General features: G+C 46.4%; 1 protein-coding gene and 1 long non-coding RNA gene across 3 annotated transcripts; both read right to left on the bottom strand.

The window, feature by feature from the left end:
* Positions 1–3356: 3356 nt before the first annotated feature.
* Positions 3357–3993, bottom strand: LOC115204939 (uncharacterized). Its single transcript, XR_003880532.1, has 3 exons — positions 3922–3993; positions 3621–3713; positions 3357–3482 (listed from the first exon to the last, which is right to left on the bottom strand). It is a non-coding gene; the product is annotated as an uncharacterized LOC115204939 (long non-coding RNA).
* A 4850-nt stretch (positions 3994–8843) lies between these two features.
* LOC115206392 (zona pellucida-like domain-containing protein 1) lies at positions 8844–13487 on the bottom strand. Of its 2 annotated transcripts, XM_029773300.1 has the most exons (11): positions 13416–13487; positions 12923–13036; positions 12543–12763; positions 12161–12342; positions 11724–11796; positions 11421–11518; positions 10900–10980; positions 10501–10672; positions 10164–10266; positions 9806–9835; positions 8844–9491 (listed from the first exon to the last, which is right to left on the bottom strand). In XM_029773300.1, the coding sequence occupies exons 2-11, from the start codon at positions 13026–13028 to the stop codon at positions 9316–9318; spliced, it is 1242 nt and encodes a 413-aa protein (XP_029629160.1). In that variant the 5' UTR covers positions 13029–13036; positions 13416–13487; the 3' UTR covers positions 8844–9315. The 2 variants fall into 2 exon arrangements, with proteins under 2 accessions (XP_029629160.1, XP_029629159.1); XM_029773299.1 differs by lacking the exon at positions 13416–13487 and having other exon boundaries at positions 12923–13252.
* Positions 13488–23052: the final 9565 nt, after the last annotated feature.

Raw genomic sequence — 23052 nt, 5'->3', positions numbered from 1 at the left:
CGTCGCTGGAGGCCCGGGCTGAGGGGCATAGCTGGAGGCCCCGGGCTGAGGAGCATCGCTGGAGGCTCCGGGCTGAGGAGCGTCGCTGGAGGCTCCGGGCTGAGGAGCGTCGCTGGAGGCTCCGGGCTGAGGAGCGTCGCTGAAGGCTCCGGACTGAGGAGCGTTGCTGGAGGCCCCGGGCTGAGGAGCGTCGCTGAAAGCTCCGGACTGAGGAGCGTCGCTGAAGGCTCCGGGGTGAGGAGAGTCTCTGTAGGTTCCGGACTGGAGACCTTCGCTGCAGGCTCCGTGCCATGGATCATCACTACTGGTTCCGCGCCATGGATCATCACTGGAGGCTTTGTGCCATGGATCATCACTGCAGGCTCCGGGCCATGGGTTATCACTGGAGGTTTTGTGCCAAGGATCATCCCTACAGGCTCCGGGCTATGGATCATCACTGGAGGCTTCGTGCCATGGATCATCCCTACAGGCTCCGGGCCATGGATCATCACTGGAGGCTTCATGCCATGGATTAACCTGTTTAGGATAGGGGGCAGTATTTTCACGGCCGGATAAAAAACGTACCCGATTCAATCCGGTTATTACTCCTGTCCAGAAACTAGAATATGCATATAATTAGTAGATGTGGATAGAAAACACCCTAAAGTTTCTAAAACTGTTTGAATGGTGTCTGTGAGTATAACAGAACTCATATGGCAGGCCAAAACCTGAGAAGATTCCATACAGGAAGTGCCCTCTCTGACCATTTCTTGTCCTTCTATAGCCTCTTTATGGAAAATAGAGGATCTCTGCTGTAACATGACATTTTCTAAGGCTCCCATAGGCTCTCAGAAGGCGCCAGAACGGGGAATGATGACTCTGCAGTCCCTGGGCGAAAAACAGCAGGGGATTTGGAAAGTGGTCGATCTGAGAACAATGACACGGGTGCGCGCGTGCATGTGAAGACTCTATTTTATATTTTCAGTCTTTGAACGAAAACAAGGTCTCCCGGTCTGAATATTATCGCTATTTTATGAGAAAAATCGCATAAAAATTGATTTTAAACAGCGTTTGACATGCTTCGAAGTACGGTAATGGAATATTTTGAATTTTTTTGTCACGATATGCGCCGGCGCGTCACCCTTCGGATAGTGTCTTGAACGCAAGAACAAACACAGCTATTTGGATATAACTATGGATTATTTGGAACCAAAACAACATTGGGTGTTGAAGTAGACGTCCTGGGAGTGCATTCTGACGAAGAACAGCAAAGGTAATCCAATTTTTCTTATAGTAAATCTGAGTTTGGTGAGTGCCAAACTTGGTGGGTGTCAAAATAGCTAGCCATGATGGCCGGGTTATCTACTCAGAATATTGCAAAATGTGCTTTCACCGAAAAGCTATTTTAAAATCGGACACCGCGATTGCATAAAGGAGTTCTGTATCTATAGATCTTAAAATAATTGTTATGCTTTTTGTGAACGTTTATCGTGAGTAATTTAGTACATTCACCGGAAGTTTTCGCGGGTATGCTAGTTCTGAACGTCACATGCTAATGTAAAAAGCTGGTTTTTGATATAAATATGAGCTTGATTGAACAAAACATGCATGTATTGTATAACATAATGTCCTAGGAGTGCCATCTGATGAAGATCATCAAAGGTTAGTGCTGCATTTAGCTGTGGTTTTGGTTTTTGTGACATTATATGCTAGCTTGAAAAATGGGTGTGTGATTATTTCTGGCTGGGTACTCTCCTGACATAATCTAATGTTTTGCTTTCGTTGTAAAGCCTTTTTGAAATGGGACAATATGGTTAGATAAAGGAGAGTCTTGTCTTTAAAATGGTGTAAAATAGTCATATGTTTGAAAAATTGACGTTTTGGGATTTTTGAGGAGTTTGTAATTCGCGCCACGCTCTATCATTGGATATTGGCGAGGCGTTCCGCTAGCGGAACATCTAGATGTATTAACACTACAGGTTCCGGGCCATGGATCATCACTGGAGGCTTCGTGCCATGGATTATCGCTGGAGGCTTCGGACCATTGATCATCACTGGAGGCTTCCTACTGGGAGCTGGAACCGGTTTCACCAGACTGGGGAGACGCACTGAGGACCGCGTGCTCAAAGCAGGCACCGGCCGTACTGGGCTATGGAGGCGTACTGGAGGAAGAGTGCGAGAAGCAGGCACAGGACGTACTGGGCTATGGTGGCGCACTGGAGGGAGAGTGCGCGGAGCAGGCACAGGATGTACTGGGCTATGGTGGCGCACTGGAGGGAGAGCGCGCTGAGCAGGCACAGGGTACACTGGGCCTTGGAGGCGCACTGGAGGTCTGGCACTTAGGGCTGGCACAACCCATCCTGGCTCGATGTTGACTGTAGCCCGGCAAGGGCGGAGCGCTGGTACAGGACGAACTGGGCCGTGCTGGTGAATGGGGGGTACCGTGCGTAGAGCAGGTGCAGGATAACCTGGGCCGAAGAGACGCACTGGAGACCAGATACGTTGAACGGGTGCACTTCTCACTGGCTGACGGCCAACTCTAGCACAGCAACGGTGAGGAGCTTGCACCGAGCGCACCGGGCAGTAAGTGCGCATGGGTGACACCGCGCACCACCGCATAACACGGTGCTTCTACCGTCACTCGCTCCCCACGGTAAGCACAGGGAGTTGGCTCAGGTCTTAACCTCGCCTTCGCCAATCGACCCGTGTGCCCCCCCCAATGGGGCGCTGCCTCTCGGCCTCTTCTTGCCTGCCTAGCCGTTCCTCCCAGTATCGTCGTTCCGCCTTCTGCCTCTATCTCCCACTGCAGACGGCGATACTCCCAGGGCTTGTCCAGGGTCCTGCCCCATCTAAGATCTCATCCCAGGTCCACTCCTCTGACCCATACTGCTTGGTCCCGCTCTTCCTCCTCGAGAATGCATGCTGCTTGGTCCGTTGGTGGTGGGTAGGTCTGTCATAAGGGTCGTCTAAAGGAGACTAAGGCGCAGCGTGTAAAGTGCTCATTCTTTCTCTTTAATGAATACACCTCAACAAATAAACAACAAACAACCGATAACAGTCCCGTCAGGTACACAAGACTAAACGGAAACCAACTACCCACAAACCCCAAAGGAAAACAGGCTGCCTAAGTATGGCTTCCAATCAGAGACAACGAAAGACACCTGCCTCTGATTGGAAACCATACCCGGCCAAAACATGGAAAACAAAACATAGAAATAGAATACTAGAAAAACCCACATAGAAACAGAAAACCCAAAATACATACAAAACAAACCCCCCTGCCACGCCCTGACCATACTACTATGGCAAATGACATTTTTCACTGGTCAGGACGTGACACATTTGATATGAACCGGGCAACTAACACTTTTTCAATATTTGATTGAAGATTGTTTTTAATTTTTTTGACTTACAAAAAGATTGATACAAAAAGATTAAAGAATGTTGAGATGGAGAGCAGCAGGGAGACGGACACATAACATCAGTCCAGAAGCACATGGTATCTGTAGAGAAAGAGTGAGGTCATCAGAACTGAGTCAGACAATTCAGATCACAACTAGAACCCTTTATACTCATTCTAAAACTGTTTGATTATTATTTATTACTAAGGCTAAGTGGGAACACAACAAGAAGGTTCTTACTGGCATGTCAGGTTGGCAGCTAAAACCTGAACGTAGACATTAGTCCTCAATAACCAGAGAAGGGATAGCCAGGTGTGTGGTATAGTTTGCATCCTGGTGAAGGAAGAAAGGAAGATGGCATCATTATGAAAGCACACTTACATAAGATCTGACATATGATCAGACATGTTTACACATGTTGGTATAGGTTTACAGTTATTTTATAAGGTGGCAGCACATTGGCAAATTGGCACTTTGCCATGTCGCAGCCTTGTGTATATGAATGTGGGTGATTAGTAGGTGCTGGTTGTGTTATCCTAACCTGAACAGGGCATTGCTCAGAGCACTGATGAAGCTACCATTGTTGTTCTTCACAGTAATGGAGGAGGCTGACCTGAAGAGGAGAAAAGAGAAAGGTCAGACAGAGTACCTAGATCCAGTGTAGCTGACTGATTACTACAGCAGGACCCAGGCTAACACTCTCCCCACAGAAAGATCAACTGCTTTGAGCTGTGTTTGAACTGTGTAATATCATGCTGCAAACAAAACAACTGTTTGGGTGCCGTTTCAATTGCAGAGCAGTGGCTGATTTTCAAATGTAAGCGATATATCTAGTAAATCTTTTCACTTACACGTCCACTAGGGTGTTCTTGACGAGGTACTCCAGAGGGTAAGCACATGAGTAAAAGTACTTGAGCTCAGCATTATAGGTGACCGTTCCAATGTTGGTGTCGTATGATCGGACCACCCCGCTCACATTGACCGTCTGGAGGCTGGAGAAGTCTGAGAATGTCCCTGTTCCCGGAGGACATGTTGACTATGTGGCTTTGAAGGTTGCTGTGTGCAATAGTGTGTAGAAAATAGCATTTCTCTCTGTCAGAAGGACACCTCTTCAGCACACAAGCAAACCAGAAAATGAGATCTCTCGTTCCCTTGAAATTTCTTTTAGACTGAAAGCCATCACCTGTTCTTTAGTGTAAATGGGCTTTCAATTTAGTGTTACTTTCTAGCTTGTGATAAGGTAAGTTTCAAAAGTTTTAAAAGTTTCACAGGAGTCAAAATCTCTCAGAGAAACATACATTCTCTGCTCCCTCATTCCCCTCAGTCAAGGTCAGTGGTGCTGCGAGTCTTCCCTCTATCACAACACTCCTCCAGGGCAGAGGAGAGCATACATAAACATTATCCTATTAATAATCACCAAGAAGACACTCCCCTTGGCAAAGGGGAAAGCTGAATCTCAGGACAGGAGGAATCACTCTGGTGTTCAGAGTTCCCTTACAGACTGTGTTATACATGATGTGGCTCAGGATCAACAGACTAGATGGCATGGCAGATTTGAATAGCCAGGTCAATGTAGGAGGACCCCCAGACCACTGAGGTGTCTGTGTATTCTGATAGATGCAGGAAGACACTGAGTAAGATTAAAAACATTCAAATGTATTCTGAGCTAATGTATACAGATAAACCACTATAGTTTAAGTGTCCCTGCTCTAAAGCAATCCAGCTGTTTCAGACATGATTCAAATAACAATTTAACAAGACTATAACCCTAACCACCTCAAACCCTTTTTTTGTGTGTATTTTACCCTCTTTTTGCTATCCATTTACGATCCAATTATGATCTTGTCTCATCGCTGCAACTCCCCAACGGGCTCGGGAGAGGCGAAGGTCGAGTCATGCATCCTCCGAAACATAACTCGCCAAATCGCGCTGCTTAACACCCGCCCGCTTAACCCAGAAGCCAGCTGCACCAATGTGTCGGAGGAAACACCGTTCAACTGACGACCGAAGTCAGCCTGAAGGCGCCTGGCCCGCCACAAGGAGTCGCTAGAGCGTGATGAGCCAAGTAAAGCTCCCCCGGCCAAACCCTCCCCTAACACGGCCGGTTGTGACACAGCCCGGGATCGAATTCGGGTCTGTAATGAAGCCTCAAGCACTGCGATGCAGTGCCTTAGACCGCTGTGCCACTCAGGAGGCCCACCTTAAATTATTTTATCATAAACACTGTCTTAGATGAAGCTGAGATGGTTAGGATTAGCTACAGTAAACAAGAGTTGAAATGTAGAAGTGATGTAGTTACTATACCTGGTTGTCTGGCTTAAGCCCCACATTCAGCAGGTGTGAGGGCCTGATCATGGCCCACAATGCACAGGGAAGTCAGGATGAGGAAGCTGCATAAAGCCATCTCACCAGTCTGTCCTCGCTGAAGATGTGCAGCAAAACACACAGATGTCAATGTCAAGCACAAAATGTGCAAATCCAAAATCCAATTTATAGACTAGCATAAAATGCTATGGGATGACTCCATATTCCTAGATGTGTGCAATCTGTAGTACATTTACTGTCGACTCGTTGTATATATAGGGACCAGGACTAGTTATATAGTTCTCATACTTCCTTGGGATTGGTTGGAAACAGGGTCATTGCCATCTTGGTGGGGTTGTTTCAGGTAGTGGGAACAATTCACTTTTGTGGATAAACCACTGTGGGTCTTATCCTGGAGGCAACTAAAGGAAACCCTACACAGTCCCCTTCAAAGTTATATGGTAAACATAGGGCAGGTGGCTTTGTGACTTTGTGTGTGATCCTGCTCCCCTTTGTATGCTTATATGAAACGTAATAATCAAGTAAGTATATGGTTCATGATCTTTAGGGACCACACACACAATGTGAGGGGTGTCGTGTTGTTTTCTTTAAGTTCTAATACGATTTAGGTGACCCACACCTAGTTTTCAACCACTTTTAAGGGAGGGGGCTTCAGCACTATAGTATATGAGCATTAAAATGTGATATTTTTTTATGTTGGGTGAGTAATTAACATAACATAAAAAATGTCATCTTTAAATCCCTATGCTAATCAAGTGAATCCCTTTGTTGATATGATCATTTCAAATACATTACAGTGAGCACGTACTGATTACAGTTATCAAAAACACTTTGAACAAATTCAATTCTTCCTGTGTTGGGGAAAGTACTAATATTATACAGAGCATGTCTGAATAATATAAAGCTCCCGTCCAGACACATATTCATAATGAACCTATGAAAAAAAGATAATGCGACTCCAATTCAAATAAAACCAAATATGATATGTAAATGTCACCAAAAACGTTACCAAGAAACGTGCCCTGTGTGACTTTGAAGAGTGAGTCCACATACTTATTATGCATCATGTCTACATCTAGTGTCTATATCTAGTCTTCTTCTTCGGTCTGGAATCAGTAGTGGGACTGAAAGGAACTGCATGAAGGTCAGTGGTAACCTGATCTTGTCAGGTCAGCCACCTGGGAAGGGAAAATATTTACTCTGATTAATAAATAATAATAATAATAATACATTTAATTTGTATAGTGCTTTTCATACAGAGTTATCCCAAAGTTCAAATTTGACTAGAGTCATATCAGAGCACATGGGTGGTTACCATTGTCCTTTGTGAAGTGCACAAAACCATGGAGAGGATTACGGACACACACACACACGACATTGTCATTGTCATGACGTGTACACTTATTAAACATATCAGGGTCTTTCTATCTTTTTTCACAGATCATGTGTTTTCTGGTCACTACAAAAAACAAAATGCAGTCTGGGTTTGGACCTGGCAGTGACCTGAACTTTGGTTGAATATTGTCCATGAAAAAACAAAACATAACCGCTTATCAAAGATAGTAAATCTAGAGGGTGATGACTGCTCTCATTTCTCTCCTCTCAGTCATCAACAGCCATTGTGGACATAGAATATAATGTATAATAGCTGCTGAAATATGGGATTAGCACAATAAACAGCCCAGATTGCAGGATTGTAGTGTGGGTTACATTTCGACAATTGGCATGTTATAGTTAGACATGTTATAGCAGGTCACTGGGACCATATTCCTCTAATATGGAGGTGTATAAATCATGATCATCATATAATTGAATTACAATTGCTGGAATTCAAACGAAAATAGCAATATTTATGCTGTATCTTTGTTTACAAACTGCCTGCACATGTATTCTGAAAACTGGAAACTTTCTACAATATTAAAAAACCTTCTGTGATTTTATTTGATCTTGGGTAAAATACAAAATCAGGTCCGATTGAACTCTAGCTTGAAGTCTCAAACACGCCACAACATCAGTGTTAAAATGATACTAATACACTATGAAGGCCAGTAAATAATATCATTAGGCAGACTGATATGTAAAAGATTTATTTGAAAAATACCCCCCCCGTGTAACTCCTATCAACATGATTATAACTTTAAACACATAATACGAAATTAAGTAATTATAGTAAATGGATTATTGCTTTCTTTTTTTAACCTTCCACATCAAATAGCACATTCCCTAAAAAGAGGAAAAACACATCTTCCTCAAATAAAAAAAGCACAGGGTGAAATCCTGACTTGAGCAAGTAATTTGAGATTTCTTTAATTAAGCATTGATGGCAAAAACTTTCCCAAACATTCAAGTTATGTGGAAGTCAGGATTTCAGCCATGCTTAATACCAATAAGTACTGTACATACGGTACATACATATTCATCATGATCATACATATAGAATGATGAATCACTTCTTCAATTCTCCTCACATGTTAGTACTATACTTAAGTCTACCTTATCTCAGGTTAAAATAGGCAGTGCGTTATAGAAATAGCTACAAGTAACGTTTTGGTGTTGGCCTTTGTAGAGGACAGTATCAGTCATCCCCAGGTGTCAGGGTTATTTGAATGACCCTTTATTTATTTAATGTAACTGACAGCGTGCCAAGCAATGGATGACAAAAAGACACTAAGGTATTGAAAAGATGGGAAATCAGCCTCACATACAGACCTGGGTCACTTTTATTACACACTACCTGTAAAAAACAATACACTGGTCTATCAATGGATCAGAACAAAACAAGGAAAACAGTACATAACATTATTATTATTGAACATATACTGTTCCCCTGTACACAAAGTAGGAATGAACTATTTACAGTATTAATATGCGCTTGAGTATGTGTATGTACATGTACACGTGAATGTGTGACAGAGTTTGGCATGACAGTGACTGTTACAGCTGCCGGATAAAAGTAAGTTAGCGAAATGGAGAGTAAGTACACATTCAGGGAAGGTAGAGTAAGAAATGGAGAGTAAGTACACATTCAGGGAAGGTAGAGTAAGAAATGGAGAGTAAGTACACATTCAGGGAAGGTAGAGTAAGAAATGGAGAGTAAGTACACATTCAGGGAAGGTAGAGTAAGAAATGGAGATTAAGTACACATTCAGGGAAGGTAGAGTAAGAAATGGAGAGTAAGTACACATTCAGGGAAGGTAGAGTAAGAAATGGAGAGTAAGTACACATTCAGGGAAGGTAGAGTAAGTAAACCTTTCAGAAAATACAAGTCCCGCTCTACAATAACTGTCCCTATTATGTGTTGATGTATTTACTTGGTAGGTACATAGGCACATAGTGAAACTATTGCTTGTGGCTAAACCTCCTCTTACTCTAGAATCATTGTTTGAGATCACAGATATCTCTACTGTGAGTTTATTTGCAAGTTATTGACATTTTGCATCGTATTTTCACTACAATTACACTGCACCTGCCTATTTTAGCTACAGTGCAAATGCATACTGTAGGTATTAGTTATAGTTAGATGGATACAAAAAATGAGGGGGAGAATGAGAGAGAGAGAGAGAGAGAGAGAGCGAGAGAGAGAGAGAGAGAGAGCACACCCATGAGAGGTTTATTTGAAGCCAGGGTTCCATGCTCCTGAGGGAGTGGCTGTAGGGAGGCGGGGTCTGCGGAGGAGGCGGAGCGAGAGCAGGAAGAAGCCCAGACTGAACACGCCCAGAATGACCACACCTGACAGCAGAGCACTGGTCACTGGGTTCAACGGGAGGGAGGGGCCACTCGATGCAGCTGGATTACCACACACAAACACACAAAGAGTAAGTATGGGCAGACACAAATACTCACTGATATAGGCTAAAATTACCACAGTTAATGGTTATGAAACACAAAAGGGAAGTGAAACTTGTGAGTTAACCATTACTATCCTCATTTCCACTGTAAATCCGAGAGTGTCATATTTCCATTTGAAGGTAGTGAATGTATAAAGAATGTAAATATGTAGCACAGAAAAATTGTCTTTTGACATCATAAAGTGTATAGGTTAAGTAAATATATCACTTGTCAAGGCATTGCACAAGCAGTGACAAAGTGAGAGAGCTTACCGAGTTGTGAGTTATTCATTGGAGTTTCATCTGTAAAGAAAAAAAAAAATCATTGATTCTTTCAGTTTCAACATTATTGAGGAACACAACCATGCATTTTAATACAAATGTACTGAATAACCATTGAGTATACTGTCAAATCCCACCTCATTTTATTCTCACATAACCCTCCATCAGTAGATTTCAAGACTATACAATATATAATCGAAAGGGATTATCGTGTATAGACTACATCACATAATACAGTATTAATACTTACTCTACAACTATATCATGGATATCAAAATAATCTAATTGAAGTCAGACAAAACTATAGTCTAAGTTGAAGTGGTTATGGATGAAGAGGTATCCTGCGTACCAATCCTGGTAATGATGGGTCCAGCAGTGATGATGGCATCCCCAGACGACGGCCTAGACTCCAGGCTATCCTCTACGTCCCTCCTACGCCGACGGCCACAGATCTTCCAATATTATATTAATATAAAATCACATACATATACTCCTTTATATGAAACTGTATTCAATACGGAATAGTGAATAGTGCTAAGGTATTAATGGACTATGTGAAGCTTCATATTGATCAGAAGTCAAGAAATATGGTACATGTTTTCTGATATTTGCAGAGCATTGAAGTTCCCCCTACTGACTGTACTGATGTTGAACACACCATTTGGTAAGGTGTCAAATGTTCTTACCGGCATGAGCAGGACACAGTCATCTACCCGACACAGCTTGGTGACACAGTGCAGAAACACAGTGGACATCTTCTGGTGTCTGTGTTTGACAAAACGGAACACTTCGAAGGCAAAACGACCCATCTGACTCTTCCCATTCTCAAAAACAGTCGTCTGTGGGTCTTTATGGCAGCTGTTTGGAAAGAGCATCGCACGTGCACAAGCATTCACACAAGCACGAACACACACAAAATGCACTGAAACATCTAGACCTGTTTTAACTGCTCAGTGAGAAAAATGTCCTATCATTCACCATGAAAACCCATTGTAAGGGTCTCTATGATAAGTGGTTGAGGGTGAATGGGTAATGGGACACTTTTGTCGTTTATCCTGGCATCATTTGAGAAAAAGCGTGATTACCCAAAGAAAAGGTCGTAGCGCAGTTCATCATTGGGATTCCCTGAGGGAGTGGTGTAACAGTAGTCCATCAAGATATTCCATCTAGAGAGAGACAAAACAGTACGGGGCTGATACAGGATAGAGATCTAACCACACAACACAACAGGACAGATCAGACATTCTTAGCACCACCACTGGCGCCTTCACACAGTCATAGAGGACAGCTGAATGGCAATGAACCAAAGAGGATAGAACTAAATTGGTAGGCGGCATAGAGGTTAGGTCTTAAATGATAGCGTATGTGTATGACATACTGTGTATAGCATAGTGCAGTTGTACTTGACTACTATATCAATTCTATGCCATCCAGGTTATGTGGGAGAAGGTTACAGCACTTATAATGTCATAATCATAGCTTTCTGTTCACATCATGTTGGAAATCTTTGTGCTTCTCAGATCCTAACCCCATCTGTATTGTGAATAATAGAAACTAGAACAAAATATATAACTTTTTCATATCTGAAGATCTCCTTATGTCTTACCGTTTGTCCAGGTTTGTGGCTTTCACTGCAGAAAACACTCGGGTTTTCAAAGCCAGTCCGGCCATTGGGATAGAGAGTTGTTGGTTGTAGGTTGAGTCCTGCACAAAAAGGAGTTTGGCCGTGAATCAAAAAGTTGCCTATTTTTATGATACTGTATGTCTATTTCTACCTAATAAAATTGTCTCATCATTTGTTTAGTATTTTGAGCATGTTCTAGTTATTATTTGACATTGAATTCCTACTATGAGGACCCTGTTATGAAGTCCTTGTGTGCACTAAAAAACAGTGATGTTGTGTACTCACATTGTAAAGGACCATACTCAATGTGCTCACAAAGGTACCGTTGCTGTCCTTCACTGATATTGCAGCAGATGACCTAGAAAAGGTTCAAATTAATTAGTACAGTTTTGTACAGTTTTTTTTGTATTTTATTAGGATCCCCATTAGCTGTTGTGAAAGCAGCAGCTGCTCTTCCTGGGGTCCACACAAAACAAGAAACATGCCATAATGCAGAACATTAATAGACAAGAACAGCTCAAGGACAGAACTACATCAATTTAAAAAAGGCACACAAGACACAAACTATCGAGGTCAATATGAAATTGCTGACTGACTTCAAATGTCAAATTCATCTTCCAAATGTCAAATTCATCTATCAAAAATACTGAAATATCTCAACTTATTCAATAATTCAATTTTATTCAAAATAAGCCCTTCAGGTGTTTATTGCAGGCACCTACGATGCCAGCTGTGAGTTGTTGACCAGGTATTCCAGGGGGTAGCTGCAGCTGAATTTGTACAGCAGGCCGGGCAGATAGCTGATGATGGATGGCGGGTCTGGAGTGTCGATGTACCCTGAGATATTACCAATCTGCACCAGCGACATGTTCCCGTAGGCATTAGCCCCGTAAGCTGTTGTCACCTGAGGACAGGGACATTGTCTCAAAATACACAACAACAGAACTAGTACAACTCCTACCTTAGCCTCAAGCAAGACGTGCTCCCAAAATATAAAACACATTAGATTCTGGTGGTCATACTAATACAAACCTGTGTAAGTATAAAACATAACAGAAGGTGTGTGTGTGTGTGTTCGTCCGTCTGTGTGTGTGTATTCCTTACCACCAGGCTATTGCCGCAGGCCTCCAGTGTGCTGAGGCTGATGCTGAACAGTACTGCCGTGGGGAACGTGTTGTTATTGATGAAGCCCCGGCAGTGGGTATCGCCATGGCGACCATTGAGCGCAAGGTCTGCAACGGTGTAGCCGGAGAACAGCACCGGACAGAAGTTAATCTTCAGGGTCATGGTCTGAACCCCGCAGTACACGCTGATGTCGCGCTCCGCTAAAGAGAGTAAGAGAGAGAGAGACAAAAAGACAAAGAGAAAAATAGACAACGAGATAAAAGGGTAAACAGCAATTCTAACAACAATTCTCAGAACTAAGAATAAGTTAAAATGATTTGAGAGAATTTACATAGAGATGAAACGACTGTCATCCTCACCGGGAAACCTACTGTGGTAGTTGGCATCACAGTTGTATCCATTAAACTGTGCCAATACTGAAGTGGTCCTACTCATCAGCAGGAGGATCAAACATATCCGCTCCATCTTAACACCTAGAGAGCGAGGTTCCCACATTTCCATCCTTCAGAATGTTAACAACGTATAACCTTCAAAATATCTAGGGTGTTGCATGAAAGTCTGTAACTGTACTGTACTCAAGTTAACTAAAAGGCTTTTCAAATCCCCTAAAGTCCTGCAACACTTCTCATTTAGACCACCTCTTACCATAAACCCTCTTGCCCTGGTCCCCTTACTGCACCTCTTTCCAAAACTCAATACCCCAGCCCCTTTACTCTAATCCCCTAAATACTTTAACAAGTCCCCTCTTTCTAAGACCCCCCAACTCATTTTAATCCGGTTCCCTTCTTTTTCTGAACCCCTTGCCCTGGGCCCGAGCCCATCTTACTGTGGTCTGTGTGGTGGGTAGCTCACCGGTGCTCCATATGGTCTCGGCTGCAGCAAAAAAGCTAATGGACAGGCCAGCTCTCTCCACAAAATGTGTGTGCCAACGTGCGTGCGTGAGTGAGCGCATATGTGTGTGCCCACGCAGAGATAGAGAGAAACGGGGACTCGCTATGGAAACACTTCAACAAAAAGTGCTTCCCAGCAGAACATGGGAAACTCCATCAGAGGTGAATGGCCTGGACAAATCTTTTCACGGTGCTCGAAACCTGAGCGGGCTTGCAGGGTTCCCACTCATCTCCCCTTGGTCTGATCTCCGTCTGTCATCCCACACAAACGGCCACCTCAGCAGGGGGCCAGACCTGGGAATTAAGCTGTCATCAGGTGCTGAGGAGAGCGGGCCGTGGCCTACATTCACATGAACATAAAAGTCAACTCACGTCTGGTCTGCATGGTCTAATGCAGGGCTGTGTGTAGGTAATTGTGATGCGCAGGGTATCACTTAGGGTAAAGTTAATTCTGTGATTTAAACTGAAGAGTTTATGGTGTAATTTGGACCTACTTAGACTTGGAAGTTTTGTTTTGAAGGTTGTTTACATGAATTTATATTACTTGTGATTAATAAAACTTTAAGCTGCAAAGCTCTAAATTAACTTTAGTCATTGGTAGCACTGGTGCTCCCAACTTAAAAAAGTTAGGAACACACCAAACAGTATTTTCGAGCACCAGAAAAGTGATTGATTAGATATGGACTACATAAGCCCATCTCCTATCCAGGAGCCTCTTTCCTTTCTTCCAGTGTCATCTTAAACCACACAGGTTAAGTTACCAGGTTACTAGCCAGCAAGGTAACATGACTGGACAAGGTTGTTTTGTTATCAAAACAAATACTTAGCAACCCATGTGTAGTTTAAAACGGTATGCAACATGGTATATGAATTTATAATGACCACAATTTAAAAATCTATCTCAGGTAATATGAGTTATACATTTTGAACGGTTTGGGCTAGAGATTAGATGTTTTCTAAATGGTAAACGTGGGGTGGAACCATGACGGTCACAAATACTACTCTTGGTACAGCAAAGCATCATCAGACAAGGCTTGGCAGTGTGTTCATTGTTCTCAGGTGCAACGGGAAGTGAATTGCACACTGCTGCTACCTCGCTCCAAGATCCAACCAAGGTGCATAAATTGAGGAGCAAACAGAATCAATAAGAAAATTAAGTAGGCTTTTATACAGTATATTTAAAAATGTCCTCTGTTAATGGACCAATCACAATGGGAATACAAAACAAAACATTATGTTATTGGTCATATTTTTTAAACTTATTTACCAATCACATCATGTTTTTGTTTTCCCATTGTGATTTGCCCCTGAACCAGAGACGTCGCTGGTAGCAGGGAAATTGACAGTCTGGGGGGTTACTGTAGTGGCGGGCTGCCTCACAGACAATCCACGGAATTGCTCCAGCAATGTGTTGAAGGCACGGTCCTGGCGTTCTGCCAAGGTCGGGAATCCTTCCATAAGACCATAAAGTAACTCCTTGTGTCTTCCAATGGTGGCTCCCTGGGAGCAGACAGCGTTGCGGAGCTGGCCCGAGTCTGCTGTGTTAGTCATGGCCAGTTCATACTATCATAACTCAGTATATGACCCAGATAAAGATACGGGAAGTGGATAGTACAACATGAGCACAAGAACTGTTTGTCGGGAGCTTCATGAAATGGGTTTCCATGGCCGAGCAGCGACACACAAGCCTAAGTATCACGACTCAGGATATGACCCAGATGCAGACACAGGAGGCGGATAGCACAGTTCTCAGATGATTTATTAGAAACACCGGGCAGGCAAAGGGCAGGTCGAGGGCAGGCAGAGGTTTGTGATCAGGTCAGAGTCAGGCAGGTACAGGACGGCAGGCAGGCTCAGGGTCAGAGCAGGCAGAATGACCAGAACCGGGAAAAACTAGGAAACAGAACTAGACAAACAGGAATGCGGGAAAGAACACTGGTAAGACCTGACAAGACAAGACGAACTGGCAACAGACAAACAGAGAACACAGGTATAAATACACAGGCGATAATGGGAAGATGGGCGGCACCTGGAGGGGTGTGGAGACAAGCACAAAGACAGGTTAAACAGATCAGGGTGTGACACTAAGATCATCATGCGCAATGCCAAGCGTCGGTTGAAGTGGTGTAAAGCCCGCCGCCATTGGACTCTGGAGCATTGGAAACACTTTCTCTGGAATGATGAATCACGCTTCACCATCTAGCAGTCCAAAGGACGAATTTGGGTTTGGCGGATTCGAGGAGAACGCAGCCTGTCCGAATGCATAGTGTGAACTGTTAACTTTGGTGGAGGGGGAATCATGGTCTGGGGATGTTTTTCATGTTTCGGGCTAGGCCCCTTAGTTCCAGTGAAGGGAAATCTTAATGCTACAGCATACAATGACATTCTAGATGATTCTGTGCTTCCAACGTTATGGCAACAGTTTGGGGAAGGCCCATTCCTGTTTCAGCATGACAAATCCCCTATGCACAAAGCGAGGTCCATACAGAAATGGTTTGTCGAGATCGGTGTGGAAGAACTTGACTGGCTTGCACAGAGTCCTGACCTCAACCCAATCAAACACCTTTGGGATGAATTGGAATGCCGACTGCGAGCCAGGCCCAACCTCACTAATGCTCTTGTGACTGAATGGAAGCAAGTACCCACAGCAATGTTCCAACATTTAGTGGAAAGCCTTCCCAGAAGAGTGGAGGCTGTTATAGCAGAAAAGGGGGGACCAACTCCATACCAGTGCCCATGATTTTGGAATGAGATGTTCGACGAGCAGGTGTCCACATACTTTTGGTCTTGTAGTGTATCAAAAATCTTCTGTGAAGGAGTCAGGTTGGATACACATCCATGGCTATCGAGGAGGGAGGACACACTTCCCTTCGCCTACGAACAAACTTACACTCTCCTCAACTACACAATAGTGCCCTCAAAGCTCATCAATAAGCTAAGGTCCCTGGGACTAAACACCTCCCTCTGCAACTGGATCCTGGACTTCCTGACAGGCCACACCCTGGTGGTAAGGGTAGGTAACAACACATCCACCACGCTGATCCTCAACACAGGGGTCACTCAGGGGTACGTGCTCAGTCCCCTCCTGTACTCCCTGTCCACTCATGACTGCACAGCCGGACACGACTCCAACACCATCATTACATTTGCTGATGACACAACAGGGGTAGGCCTGATCACCGACAATGACGAGACAGCATATAGGGAGGAGGTCAGAGACCTGGCCGTGTGGTGCCAGGACAACAACCTCTCCCTCAAAGTGATCAAGACAAAGGAGATGATTGTGGACTACAGGAAAAAGAGGACCGAACATGCCCCCATTCTCATCGATGGGGCTGCAGTGGGGCAGGTTGAGAGCTTCAAGGTCTTTGGTGTCCACATCACCAACAAACTAACATGGTTCAAGCACACTAAGACAGTCGTGAAGAGGGCAAGAAAAAACCTATTCCCTCTCAGGATACTGAAAAGATTTGGCATGGGTCCTCAGATTCTCAAAAGGTTCTACAGCTGCACCATCGAGAGCATCCTGACTGGTTGCATTGCTGTATGGCAACTGCTCGGCCTCCAACCGCAAAGCACTACAGAGGATAGTGCAACGGCCCAGTACATCACTGGGGCCAAGCTTCCTGCCATCCAGGACCTCTATACCAGGCGGTGTTAGAGGAAGGCCCTAAAAATGTCAAAGACTCACTCCACCCTAGTCATAGACTGTTCTCTCTGCTACCGCACAGCAAGCAGTACCGGAGCACCACGTCTAGGTCCAAGAGGCTTCTAAACAGCTTCTACTCCCAAGCCATAAGACTCCTGAACATTTAGTCAAATGGCTACCCAGACTATTTGCATTGCCCCCCTCACCCCCTCTTTACACCACTGCTACTCTCTGTTGCCACTGCTACGCTCTGGTGTCACTTTAATAACTCTCTCTACATGTACATACTACCTCAAATAACCGGTGCCCCAGCAAATTGACTCTGTATCGGTACCCCCTGTATATAGTCTCGTTATTGTTATTCCACTGCTGCTCTTTAATTACTTGTTACTTTTATCTCTTATTCTTATCTGTATTTTTTGGTGAATTGCATTGTTGGTTAGGGCTAGGCGTCCCGCGAGCGATTGTTTGAGGATGGTACCCCACATAAAAATATTATTCCACCGGCAAAGGTTTCATAAATTCACAAATAGAGATTAAATATTCACTTACTTTTTGAAAATCTTCCTCTGATTTGTCATCCAAAGCGTCCCAGCTATAACATGTAGTGTCGTTTTGCTTGATAAAATCCTTCTTTATATCCCAAAAAGTCAGTTTAGTTGGCACCATCGATTTGAGTAATCCACTCATTCAACATGCTGTTAAGGCAGGGCGCTGCTGGTGAAGAAGTCAGGTGCAGGAGAGCAGAGAGTTGTGAAACAAGCGCACACTTTATTTGGCAGGCAAATTGTACAGCACGAGAAATCAGAAATCACAACCTGAATAAGGTTTAAATAAACAAACCATCTACATGTACACAATACACGGAACAAACCAGCTATACGCAAAACACCTCGTAACACAAAACAATTTCACACAAAGACATGGAGGGGAACAGAGGAATAAATACATGCAGTGTGATTAGGGAATGCAAACCAGGTGTGAAGGAAACAAGACAAAACAAATGGAATGATGAAAATGAAGTGGCGATGGCTAGAAGACCGGTGACGTCGACCGCTGACCACCGCTCGAACAAGGAGAGGAGCCGACTTCGGCGGAAGTCGTGACAGTACCCGCGCACCGACACCGGCCTCGGGGACGACCCGGAGGACGAGGAACAGGGCGATCCGTTCGGAGACGATGGAACTCCCTTAGCAGTTCAGGATCCAATATGTCCGCCACCGGAACCCAGCACCTCTCCTCCGGACCGTACCCCTCCCACTCCACGAGGTACTGAAGGCCCTTCGCCCGGCGCTTTGAATCCAGGATGGAACGGACGGCGTATGCCGGGGCCCTCTCGATGTCCAGAGGGGGGGAGGAACCTGCCGCACCGCAGATTCCTGGAGCGGACCAGCCACCACCGGCCTGAGGAGAGACACATGAAACGAGGGGTTAATATGGTAATCAGGGGGAAGCTTTAGCCTGTAACACACCTCGTTTATTCTCCTCGGGACTTTGAAGGGCCCCACAAACCGCGGACCCAGCTTCCGGCAGGGCAAGCGGAGGGGCAGGTTACGGGTCGAGAGCCAGACCCAGACCCGGCCTCATTGCGGTGATGGTCCACGTTGGTCTTCTGGTGTAGTGCGGCCCGCTGGAGGTGACCATGGGCGGCCTCCCATGTCTCCTCCGCGCGCCTAAACCAGTCATCTACCGCAGGAGCCTCGGTCTGGTACCCCAATACACACTGAAAGGGGGAGAGGTTAGTGGAGGAGTGGCGGAGTGAGTTCTGCACCATCTCGGCCCAGGGCATGAACGCCACCCACTCCCCTGGCCGATCCTGGCAATAGGACCGCAGAAACCTGCCCACATCCTGGTTCACTCTCTCCACCTGCCCATTACTCTCGGGGTGGAAACCCGAGGTGAGGCTGATCGAGACCCCCAGACATTCCATGAATGCCTTCCAGACTCTCGAAGTGAACTGGGGACCCAGATCAGACACTATATCCTCAGGCACCCCGTAGTGCCGGAAGACGTGTGTAAACAGGGCCTCCGCCGTTTGTAGGGCCGTAGGGAGACCAGGCAGAGGGAGGAGACGACAGGACTTAGAAACGATCCACAATGACCAGGATCGTGGTGTTTCCCTGTGAGGGAGGAAGATCTGTTAGAAATTCCACCGACAGGTGTGACCAAGGTCATTGTGGAACGGGCAAGGGATGTAGCTTACCTCTGGGCAGGTGTCTAGGAGCCTCACACTGGGTGCACACCGAGCAGGAGGAAACGTAAACCCTCACGTCCTTGGCCAAGGTAGGCCACCAGTACTTCCCAATCAGACACCGCACCGTCCGACCGATCATGGATGACCAGAGGAGGGTGACGTATGGGCCCAATAGATCAACTGGTCATGGACAGCAGACGGAACGTACATACGCCCGATGGGACACTGGCGCGGGCTCTGTACGTAACACCTGCTCAATGTCCGCGTCCAGCTCCCACACAACCAGCGCTACAAGGCAGGAGGCTGGGAGAATGGGAGTCTGATCCATGGACCGCTCCTCTGTGTCATACAGCCGGGACAGTGCATCTGCCTTCACATTTTGGGAACCTGGTTTGTATGACAGGGTAAAGACAAAACGGGTAAAGAACATGGCCCACCTTGCCTGACGAGGGTTCAGTCTCCTCGCTGCCCAGATGTACTCCAGGTTGCGGTGGTCAGTCCAGATGAGGAAAGGGTGTTTAGCCCCCTCAAGCCAATGTCTCCACGCCTTCAAGGCCTTAACCACAGCCAACAGCTCCCGGTCCCCCACATCATAGTTCCGCTCCGCCGAGCTGAGCTTCTTCGAGAAGAAAGCACAGGGGCGGAGCTTCGGTGGCGTGCCCGAGCGCTGAGAGAGCACGGCTCCTATCCCAACCTCGGACGCGTCCACCTCCACTATGAACGCCAAAGAGGGATTCGGATGGGCCAGCACGGGAGCTGAGGTAAACAAAGCTCTTAGCTGCCCAAAAGCCCTGCCCGCCTCAGCCGACCACTGCAACCATACAGGACCCTTCAGCAGTGAGGTAATGGGAGCAGCCACCTGGCCAAAACCCCAGATAAATCTCCGGTAGTAATTGGCAAACCCTAATATCCGCTGCACCTCCTTTACCGTGGTGGGAGTCGGCCAATTACGCACGGCTGAAACGCGGTCACTCTCCATCTCCACCCCTGATCTGGAAATGCGATACCCTAGGAAGGAGACGACCTGCTGAAAGAACAGGCATTTCTCAGCCTTGACGTACAGGTCATGCTCCAACAGTCGTCCAAGTACCCTGCGCACCAGGGACACATGCTCGGTGCGTGTAGCGGAGTATATCAGAATGTCATCGATATACACCACTACACCCTGCCCGTGCAGGTCCCGGAAAATCTTTTCTACAAAGGATTGGAAGACTGATGGACGGGCTGACGGGCTGCGGCGTTCTGGATGAGTTGTAGGGGTTTGATGGCACAGGCAGGGAGCCCCGCCAACAGCGAGTTGCAGTAATCCAGACGGGAGATGACAAGTCCTGGATTAGGACCTGCGCCGCTTCCTGTGTGAGGCAGGGTCGTACTCTGCGAATGTTGTAGAGCATGAACCTACAGGATCGGGTCACCGCCTTGATGTTAGCGGAGAACGACAGGGTGTTGTCCAGGGTCACGCCAAGGCTCTTAGCACTCTGGGAGGAGGACACAATGGAGTTGTCAACCGTGATGGCGAGATCATGAAACGGGCAGTCCTTCCCCGGGAGGAAGAGCAGCTCCGTCTTGCCGAGGTTCAGCTTGAGGTGGTGATCCGTCATCCACACTGATATGTCTGCCAGACATGCAGAGATGCGATTCGCCACCTGGTTATCAGAAGGGGGAAAGGAGAAGATTAATTGTGTGTCATCTGCGTAGCAATGATAGGAGAGACCATGTGAGGATATGACAGAGCCAAGTGACTTGGTGTATAGCGAGAATAGGAGAGGGCCTAGAACTGAGCCCTGGGGGACACCAGTGGTGAGAGCACGTGGTGCGGAGACGGATTCTCGCCATGCCACCTGGTAGGAGCGACCTGTCAGGTAGGACGCAATCCAAGAGTGAGTCGCGCCGGAGTTGCCCAACTCGGAGAGGGTGGAGAGGAGGATCTGATGGTTCACAGTATCAAAGGCAGCAGATAGGTCTAGAAGGATGAGAGCAGAGGAGAGAGAGTTAGCTTTAGCAGTGCGGAGAGCCTCCGTGACACAGAGAAGAGCAGTCTCAGTTGAATGACCAGTCTTGAAACCTGACTGATTTGGATCAAGAAGGTCATTCTGAGAGAGATAGCAAGAGAGCTGGCCAAGGACGGCACGCTCAAGAGTTTTGGAGAGGAAAGAAAGAAGGGATACTGGTCTGTAGTTGTTGACATCAGAGGGATCGAGTGTAGGTTTTTTGAGAAGGGGTGCAACTCTCGCTCTCTTGAAGACGGAAGGGACGTAGCCAGCGGTCAAGGATGAGTTGATGAGCGAGGTGAGGTAAGGGAGAAGGTCTCCGGAAGTGGTCTGGAGAAGAGAGGAGGGGATAGGGTCAAGCGGGCAGGTTGTTGGGCGGCCGGCCGTCACAAGTCGCAAGATTTCATCTGGAGAGAGAGGGGAGAAAGAGGTCAAAGCATAGGGTAGGGCAATGTGAGCAGGACCAGCGGTGTCGTTTGACTTAACAAACGAGGATCGGATGTCGTCAACCTTCTTTTGAAAATGGTTGACAAAGTCGTCCGCAGAGAGGGAGGAGGGGGGGGGGGGGAATTCAGGAGGGAGGAGAAGGTGGCAAAGAGCTTCCTAGGGTTAGAGGCAGATGCTTGGAATTTAGAGTGGTAGAAAGTGGCTTTAGCAGCAGAAACAGAGGAAGAAAATGTGGAGAGGAGGGAGTGAAAAGATGCCAGGTCCGCAGGGAGGCTAGTTTTCCTCCATTTCCGCTCGGCTGCCCGGAGCCCTGTTCTGTGAGCTCGCAATGAGTCGTCAAGCCACGGAGCAGGAGGGGAGGACCAAGCCGGCCGGGAGGATAGGGGACATAAAGAGTCAAAGGATGCAGAAAGGGAGGAGAGGAGGGTTGAGGAGGCAGAATCAGGAGATTGGTTGGAGAAGGATTGAGCAGAGGGAAGAGATGATAGGATGGAAGAGGAGAGAGTAGCAGGAGAGAGAGAGCGAAGGTTGCGACGGCGCAATACCATCTGAGTAGGGACAGAGTGAGTAGTGTTGGAGGAGAGCGAGAGGGAAAAGGATACAAGGTAGTGGTCGGAGACTTGGAGGGGAGTTGCAGTGAGATTGGTAGAAGAACAGCATCTAGTAAAGATGAGGTCAAGCGTGTTGCCTGCCTTGTGAGTAGGGGGGGACGGTGAGAGGGTGAGGCCAAAAGAGGAGTGGAAAGAAGGAGGCAGAGAGAAATGAGTCAAAGGTAGACGTAGGGAGGTTAAAGTCACCCAGAATTGTGAGGGGTGAGCCATCCTCAGGAAAGGAACTTATGAAGGCGTCAAGCTCATTGATGAACTCTCCAAGGGAACCTGGAGGGCGAGGGCAATAAATGATAAGGATGTTAAGCTTGAATGGGCTAGTGATTGTGACAGCATGGAATTCAAACGAGGAGATAGACAGATGGGTCAGGGGAGAAAGAGAGAATGTCCACTTGGGAGAGATGAGGATTCCAGTCCCGCCACCCCGCTGACCAGATGTTCTCGGGGTATGCGAGAACACGTGGTCAGACGAGGAGAGAGCAGTAGGAGTAGCAGTGTTTTCTGTGGTAATCCATGTTTCCGTCAGCGCCAAGAAGTCGAGGGACTGGAGGGTAGCATAGGCTGAGATGAACTCAGCCTTGTTGGCCGCAGACCGGCAGTTCCAGAGGCTGCCGGAGACCTGGAACTCCACGTGGGTCGTGCGCGCTGGGACCACCAGGTTAGAGTGGCAGCGGCCATGCGGTGTGAAGAGTTTGTGTGGCCTGTGCAGA

This window comes from Salmo trutta, chromosome 13 (assembly GCF_901001165.1).
Source record: "Salmo trutta chromosome 13, fSalTru1.1, whole genome shotgun sequence".
In the NCBI taxonomy this organism is placed as follows: Eukaryota; Metazoa; Chordata; class Actinopteri; order Salmoniformes; family Salmonidae; genus Salmo; species Salmo trutta.
This window is presented reverse-complemented; position numbering and strand designations above follow the sequence as displayed.